This window comes from Pinus tabuliformis, chromosome J (genome assembly GCF_031772625.1).
Source record: "Pinus tabuliformis cultivar Carrire ecotype Pingquan chromosome J, CPIR1, whole genome shotgun sequence".
Classification (NCBI taxonomy): domain Eukaryota; kingdom Viridiplantae; phylum Streptophyta; class Pinopsida; order Pinales; family Pinaceae; genus Pinus; species Pinus tabuliformis.
The window spans coordinates 1,117,619,610-1,117,628,988 of NC_142295.1; the positions used below are offsets into that span (position 1 = coordinate 1,117,619,610).

The following is a 9,379-nucleotide window of genomic DNA, read 5'->3' on the forward strand; positions in this document are numbered from 1 at the left end:
TAAATTCGTCGATTTCGATGTCCAAATGCTATGGGTTGGGTCTCTGCCAATTTGTTGCCTTGTTAAGTCTATCACTTTGCAAGTTTGACCAAAAAATTGACTAGCTATAACATGACCATACGAACTCGGATTTGAGTGTCATTCATACCATTGGAATCAGGGCAACGCGCACTACGATTTTCTCCTAGTTCCACTTCAACTTGAAGACTTTTATTTTTGAGTTTTCCCATAGCCACTACTGAATTTTGAGCGTGTCTAGGGCCACATGTATCACTGAGCATCATGTGTCACAAACAAACAGTTCCTGTAAACTCTGTAGATCGGAAGAAAGATACTGTCCCAAGACCTGCAAAATTCCTTGGCCTCTACAACTTGTCATAGTCTCTAATAAGCTCGGCTTGATAGATTATTTTAGCTTATCATTGAAATACCTCTATGATTCCTTAATGCGTTATTTAACACAAGTCATTTTGAATATCGGTTTATGTTTTAGAGCTCATAAAATGTTTTGCGAAAGTTGTCTTTGTAATATATATATATATATATATATATCTTCGATGGCAGTGGTGATAACACAATACATATGAAAGTAAAGATTTTGATGTTTCCTGTATGTTTTTTATTTTTGTGATAACACTGTACATGCTTTACAATATCACCATAACTAGGATCAATGAATTTGGATGCCACATTTACTGTGATCTATGGTATCTTCTAATCTTGTGAGATCTATCACCTTCCGGGCTAAAATCCCTAGACTCGGGTTTGACTAAACCTTCCCGAAAAATCTCTTTTAATTGTTATTATTTACATAATAATATTTGATGTGGACTATCGCCTATACCTCGGTGGGTGAGATTAGTTAAAAAAAATCCTCGACGGTACTCTGTATTTTCAGTGAAACAGTTATCATAATCACCTTCCCAGCTATAAACCCTAGTTTAAAGTTATATTTACATAAATAATAATCAATTCCTCTTCATATTCAATAATATTTAATTTCGACCTCCTGTATGTTTGTGGGTGCTGGATGATCTTCATTGTGATTGTGGAGTTTTTGTGTTCGACCTTTTCCTAACTAACGTTTTCTCTCGATCCCACACTGAAGTTGTCAGATCTAAAAAAATCAATTAAATGGTCAAGGTAATTTCTTTCCAAACAATAACCACGAGCCCGGGTTCGACTCCCAGCATATGCAAATATCAATCGAACATTTCAAAATCTTAATCCATGTATTTTTGGAAAAGTTTAAAGGATATTATTAATAATTTGTTAGAAATTTTTTCATAATTATTTTTCAAGAGACTTGTTTAAACTTAAAACTGTGTATTTAAGAAGTAAAGAGTAGGAAGAAAGTAAGATGACATGCATTTTTAGATGGCATTTTTTCGAAAAACAAATCGGAAGAAAGAAATCTGTATCATTTTCAATATTTCATTATAAGTATTATGTAATTCATAATGATTTGAATTTAGGTTAAGAGTTCTAAGTATTTTTTTTTAATGTAATTCATAATGATTTGAATTTAGGTTAAGAGTTCTAAGTTTTTTTTTTTTTTTCAATTTACCATGTTATTTATAGGGATTGGAATTTATGTTTAATGTATGTTTGCAGAAGTATTTTATAATATTTTTATATTATAAAAAATCAAAATCAGTTATTTCATTATTATTGTATCTTTAAATAATTAAATTTGAGTTGATAGATTTAGAAGAACTTTATTAATTATAATTGATTTTATTTTCTATCTATATTACATTTGAACATAAAATTTTAACTTTTATTTATAAAATTTTAATTTAAAATTTAATTTAAATATGAATATTTACTTATAAAATTTGAATCCAAAAATTAATTTAAATAAGAAAAATTCATTAAATATATTAAAACAAAAATAAAGTGAGATTAATTAATAATTTATATTATTGATTAATTCATAATTTCTATTATTTATTAATCATTCATTAATTATTAATATTTTTATTGTTTACATTTTAATACATAATATATGTTAACATAATGATAGATTGAAACAACCTAAATCCATAGTCAACCCATAGTCAATGTTTAAAAATGCTAAAATATAAATTATTATTTATTATTTATTATTAATGAATTAATAATTCATTATTATTTTTACTATTAATTATTTAATTAATAAATTATTGTTATTATTAGTTATTATGATTATTATTATTAACTAGAGTCAACATGATTACAAAGCCAAACCATGAAAATCCAAGATCAATGTTAAAAATATTAATATGGTTTAAAACACATTGATTTACTAATGTGATTAACTATGCTCAGTTCTGTTTAACTATGTGTGATAGTCAACACTCTTCAATGCCAATCAAACAAAATCACATGTTATTATTATTGATTGATAGTAATAATGGAACATAGTCAATAACATTAGTCAATGAAAGACAAACTTTATAGTCATTGTCTAAATTGCTAATCATGATCAAACTTGCCAATCCTTATGTATACCATATTTAACAATAGTCAACCTTAATCGACTCGGTTTATAATATTAATAGTGCCTTGGGTTTATTGATCCCTTGGATTTATGATATTAATCCGTTGGGTTTATCACTCCCTTAGGTTTATAATATTAATCACTTGAGTTTAATGTTATTCCCCTTGGTTTATAATATAATCAGTTTATAATATTGATTCTTTGGGTTTATTAATCCCGTGGATTTAGAGTATTAATCTCTTTGGCTTATAATATTGATCATGAGGTTTATAACAGTAATCTTATGGTTTATATTCTTAGTGTTTAATATTAATACTAGGGTTTAATGTTATTCCCTTGTATTTTTAATATTAATCTATTGGGTTTATTACCCTTGGGTTTATAATATTTATCCTAGAGTTTCTAATATTGATCATAGGGTTTGTTGTCCTAAGGTTTAATATTAAGCATAGGGTTTATAATATTAATCTTAGGGTTTAATATTAATCCCTTCAGTTTATAATACCTTAGGTTTATAATAATAATCCCTTTGGTTTATTAATCTTAGGGTTTATATTCCTATGGTTTAATATTAATGCTAGGGTTCAATGTCATTTCCTTGTCCTTTGGTTTAATATTAATGTTAGGGTTCACTGATATTCCCTTGGGTTTATCATCCATTGGTTTTGAATATTAATCTCTTGGGTTTATAATATTAATCGAGATGTATATAATAGTAATGTTAGGGTTTATATCCCTTGGGTTAAGAATATTAATCCCTTAGGTTTGTGACATAGATTTTCTGAATATAAAAATCAATCATGGTCAACCATGGCCAACGATAGTCAATCATAGTCAACATTAGTCAAACATGGTCAAACATGGATAATTATGAACAACCATGTTTCAATGCCACATTGTCACAAAGATTGTGTCAATATGAGAATCAACCATCGTCAACCATTGTTCGACATTGCATTGTGAGAAAGATTGTCTCAATATGAAAATTAATCATTGTCAACCATGGTCAATAATCATCGTCACATTGTGACAAAGATTGTCTCATGACCCAACATTGCATTGTGATAAAGATTGTCTTAGTATGAAAATCGACCATGATCAACCATGGTCCAACGTCTTGTTGTGACAAATATTGTCTTGATATGAAAATAATGCATGGTCAACCATGGTCCAATGTCACATTTTGACAAATATTGTCAACCATGGTCAATCATGATCTAACATCGCATTGTGCTAAATATTGGCTCATTTTGAAAATCAATCATGGTCAACCATGGTCCAACGCATAATGTGACAAAGATAGGCTCAATATGAAAATCAACCATGGTCAAACATCGTCAACCATGGTCAATCATGGTCAACCATGCTCCAACGTGGCATTGTGAGAAAGATTGTCTCAATGTAAAAATCAACCATGATCACATTATGACAAAGATTGTCTCATAGTCCAATATCACATTTTGAAAACCATGGTTAAGCATGATCAACCATGGCCTAACGTTTGCATTGCAACAAAGATTATCTCACTATGAAAATCAACCATGGTCAACCATGTTCCTAGTATTAATCCTTTGGGTTTATTGGTGCCTTGGGTTTATAATATCAATCTCTTAAGTTTATTAATCTAAGGGTTGATATTCCTAGAGCATGATATTATTGATAGAATTTATAATATTAATCCTAGGGTTTAATATAAATCCATTAATTTTACAATCCATTAGGGTTATCTCAAAAGTTTATAATATTAATCTCTTAAATTCTCAATATTAATCCCTTAAGTTTTTAATATTAATCTCTTGAGTTTATAATATTAATCCTTTATGTTTAATATTATTTCCTAAATTTTATAAGAGCGTGAATTTATAATATTAATAATCTCTTTAATTAATAAAAAGTGAATTTTATAAGAACGTGAATTTATAATATTAATAATCTCTTTAATTAATAAAATTATTATCGATGGTCATGATAATATATTATTATTAACTATATTTATTAATATCCATATTAATATTATATCAATCACATAGTTGTGCCAATTTCATATTAATATTCTAGAGCATCTTTATCTTGTCTATATTTTAAGAACGCAAGTAGACGAGGTCACGTATATATTTTAAGAGCTCATCTTATCTTTGTCTATATTTTAAGAATGTTCCACTGTGGAAGTCAAGATGCCGCCCAGACTCTTTGACGAACTTATTGTTGCATCACATGCTGTATTTATCGTGCTAGAGTTGGACCCACTCTCATTAAGAATCCAAATAGACGGGGCAGGTCAAGACGTGGTGCCAGGGGTTAAATTTGACGGGTGACCCTACCCGTCAAGGAATTTTTTTATGACGTTTTTATTTTTAAACTGCCCATCATATGACTTTTAAAATTTATTTGTACAAGTTTTATCTAATTTCAAATTGTACTCATAATTGTTCAAATTTTTCATTTTTTGTTGTACAATTTGGCTCAAGTCTCATTGCTACACTTTGTTTTGAGACCTGCTGATCAAATTTTTCTGCAAATTTTCCAGATTGTTCAAATGTTCTGAGTTTTTTTGTTTAAAATAGAAATACTGATAAAATAGATGGGAAATATATATAGAAACAACAAAAAATAATATTATGAAATGAAAAAATATATATTCATAATTATATTTATGCATACACTACTAGCCAAAATTCAATTCAAGAAAATAGTAATGCACGTTAACAGAAACAAGGTAATTTACAGTACCATTTTGGTCCGAACTAGGTTCTGGGCAGACGTTGACAGCAGTAATTGGAACCACATTCATCACCGGAAAGGGAAATGTGCATCCATCCCGCTCAATTTCGGGCTTTTTCAGCTCACCGCTTGTCTGGCAATCATCAAGCCCCTTACTACTCTCATCGATCTCTTCAACAATGGGAGTACCGAAACAACCACCATAATTATATTTTTCCAAATCTTCAGTGACCTCAATTTTCGGCTTTTTCAAAACACTGGTGGCCGGAGGCAGGACGAAAGGTGGTGGCTCGCAGGCAACTCTCTTCCCTCTCCCTTCAATCTCATTTTCGCAGGTAATTCTCTTCCCTCTCCCTTCAATCTCAATCTCGTTTTCGCAGGCAATTCGCTTCCCTCTCCCTTCAATCTCATTTTCGTTTTGAAGCCGTGAACTAACTCGTTGGCCGCTGGCAGAGGCAGAGGCAGACACAGAGGAAGCGAAAGAGCCAATTCTGTGCCTGGAACTTCTACGGGGAGGGGAAGAGGGAGCCTCTGCTGCTTCCTCCTCAATGGACACACCATTTCCACCATGGAAACCCTCCTCTACGTCTACGATTTCCTCATTTTTGGGTTTATTAACCAAAGCACTGCGAGCTCGAGTCAAGGGAGGCACAAATTCATATTCACATTCATGCTCACTCTCAGTATCACCGTAATCATCATCAAATTCTTCAACTGTCCGTTTACCCCGCCTCTTTCCTTCTTTTCTCTTGTGCTGAAACAAAAAGCCCAATTACTTACATGCAAGTAAAGAAACTATCTATATATACATAAAGACAGCACATACTTCTACCTCCAGCTCTTCTTCCCGCGACTCGAACTGTTCTTCCCGCGATTCGAACACAGCATCTGCCAAAACTCTGTAGCTTTCGGCCTCTATGAGAGGCCACTCATTGTCATATACCTGTACCAGAACGCCCAAAATCAAAAAAAAAAATCAAAATGCAATAACTATCATACATGGAATTATACAGCTGAAAATGCAAGTATACCTTCAGCAAACGCTTCAGGACTGGAGATACATCATTACTCGTAAGGCCTAGAGGCTTCATGGCCTTCAGAGCTCTCACGAATTTCTCGTTCCCCATTTTTTCCCAGCTCAAATATGTTAGCTTTCTCAACCTCTATGCAGAGACGGGTAAAATTCAAAGCGAAAAACAGACATACACGTGCCGCGCGGCCGGAAGATCGATGCCTCTGTGAAGTCCATTTCTTGTGGTCCGCCTAAAAGGTCATGCATGTGTTCACTGACGAATCATCCAGGTTCTTTCCGTTGTAGTCTCCATAGAAATAGTAATAAATCCTCCTCTTCTACTATGATGGCACTGCAGACACAGGCCAACACCAACACAAACCTGAAACTTTGGATGAAAGAGAGCATGTCGTCCGATAACAAGGCGCAACAAGATATTTCAAAACAAAGCGGGAAATCAAATTTGAAATTCGAATGAGTGCGGACTCCGGAGTGCCATCACTGCAGTATGCGGTGTATATATAAAATAATATATATATAAAAGTTAAAACTTGTTAATTTTCGACATACCCGGTGTATATATAAAATAATATATATATAAAAGTTAAAACCTGTTAATTTTCGATATACCCGGTGTATATATAAAATAATATATATATATATAAGTTAAAACTTGTTAATTTTCCATATACCCGTCAATATGACTTTTTCAAATATTATTGGCCAGTCAGCGATTACGTGCAGATTTGGAAACCAATCGTATTTAACGTGTAAAAACTCAAAAAACGGGCATACGGGCGTCAAATTTAACCCCTGCGTGGTGCAATGTGAATATTGCATCACATGAAAAATTTAAGATAGAAAAATAGCTAATCACAGGGCACTCGGATAAAATAATCATACAAAGCTACAAATAATGATCTGACTTACTATCTAGCGAGTTTGCCGGTCCTTTCTATTGCGAGTGCTGACATCATATCAATGACGTGGTGGTGTGGACGCAAGAAGGTGTCCTTTCTATTGCGAGTGCTGACATCATATCAATGACGTGGTGGTGTGGACGCAAGAAGGTGGGGTTGGGGCTTGAAGGTAGGTTGCCATTCTACATTCACATGTAGTGAAGTTTTGTTGAAATTTTTTATAAGTATTTTGTCAGGCCATGCTGTTTTTTAGTTTAATATTATATTTCAAGATTTATTTATTTTTTTTAATTTAATTGTTTGGATTGTTAATGGTAATGGAGGAATCATTTTTCAGCACGGGTATTGGAGGAATCATTATATAAAACGTTGTTCACATTCATGCCATTGAAAAAGTGGATCCAAATAATACATGATGTTTACATCAATTAACTTTTATATGGGGGTGGTTAGAATTTTTTTAGATAAAGTGTTGTTCAAGCTATTGAGGAGGTGGACTCAAACTAATTAAATAAATGATATAGTGTTAATAATTAATTTGTAGTCAATGAGTATGGGTTTTGTAATGGGTATTTTATGGGTGTTTTTAAGTTAAATGAACTCTTGGGTATGTGTACAGAAAAATGCATGTGAAAGAAAAATGCATGTGAAGGAGTTATGTATGGAAAGTGATATCATTTTTTATTCATTAAAATAATGTAATTATTTTAATTAAAAAAAATTATGTTATTCTGAGTGTTTGGAATGAAAAAAATATTTTTTTTCTTACTCAAATTTAATTCCCACAAATAAACACAATATTAATCATATAACATTGAATCTCTGAAAAATAAAAATGTTATAACTTACAATGGCCTTTCTCCGAGACACCAAAATGCAGCCAGAGATCTTATTAAGGCATCACACGATATGGAACAACAATGCTATCTCCTTTGTCAGCTCCAAAAGGGTCTCAAGTGGTTTGTGCCTCAAATGGTTACTGGTTTGTGCACTTTGTGGGTTCCTGCTAACTTCAATTTCTAAACTCTCTCAAGATGACACATTGGATAACCACCTCTTTCCAGAACCTCTCCACAAATCAAGTATGTGGTGTCATGAGATGATATATATATATATATATATATATATATTCATTTTAGAGAGACGAAGGATTGTTGGAACTCCCTCATGGGTCTTAAATATTCTGAATTTGGCACTAATTGTATATTAGGTGGGAATTTCAACACCACAGTAATATTAAAATAATATTGGCGAGTCATGAAGTTTTGTGATAAAATGTATTAAATTCAACCTTTCTTATCTGATCTATATTTTAAGAATGCAAGTTGATTGGGGCATGTCTCCATTCCAATCCATTGGGAATGTCACGATGCAACCCAGTGTCTGATCCGAGAAGCGCAATGTTAATGTTGCATCACATGAAATGTATTGTGAAGGTCGTATTTATCACATGGAGACCGGACGACGTCTTGACATGTCCATATATATATATATATATAGCACACCTCCATTCATAGCTACATAAGTAAACAATAAACATAATGGACATCGATTCTGTGTTTGACTTGCCTCAAAATTTAAGATAGCAAAATTCCTAATCACAGAGAACTCGGATAAAATAATCATATATAATAGCTACATAATTAAACAATAAACGTAATGGACGTCGATTATGTTTTTGACTTGCCTCAAAATTTAATATAGAAAAATACCTAATCACAAAGAACTTCGATAAAATAATCATATATAATAGCTACATAATTAAACAATATACATAATGGACGTCAATTATGTATTTGACTTGCCTCAAAATTTAAGATAGAAAAATACCTAATCACAGAGAACTCAGATAAAATAATCATATATAATAGCTACATAATGGACGTCGATTCTGTGTTTGACTGGCCTCAAAATTTAAAATAGCAAACTACCTAATCACAAAGAACTCGGATAAAATAACCATATATAATGATCCTTATTGCGTTTACATGCCACACTACTTCAAAGTACCCGTTCACACCACCATCATCGCTAGAAAGCTGTAATTGAGAAATGTGCCACCTTTTTCTATCATAAAAATACATTTCTTAATGCTTTATTTCACTTTCGGATACCAATTTCTATATTTTAAGAAATGCATGTAGACTAGGATACATCTCCATTTTTCACCACCAGGGCTTAGGTAAGGGAATGGATACATCTCCATTGCCCCCAATGGGATTAGATAATGCAATGGATCTATAG

The 9,379-nt window shown here is 32.1% G+C and overlaps 1 protein-coding gene across 1 annotated transcript; it reads right to left on the reverse strand.

Annotated features, from left to right (window-relative positions):
• Positions 1–5,147: 5,147 nt before the first annotated feature.
• Positions 5,148–6,450, reverse strand: LOC149230990 (uncharacterized). Its single transcript, XM_089381503.1, has 3 exons — positions 6,235–6,450; positions 6,030–6,146; positions 5,148–5,957 (listed from the first exon to the last, which is right to left on the reverse strand). Exons 1-3 carry the CDS (start codon positions 6,328–6,330, stop codon positions 5,148–5,150), a joined length of 1,023 nt encoding a protein of 340 aa, XP_089237629.1. The 5' UTR covers positions 6,331–6,450.
• Positions 6,451–9,379: the final 2,929 nt, after the last annotated feature.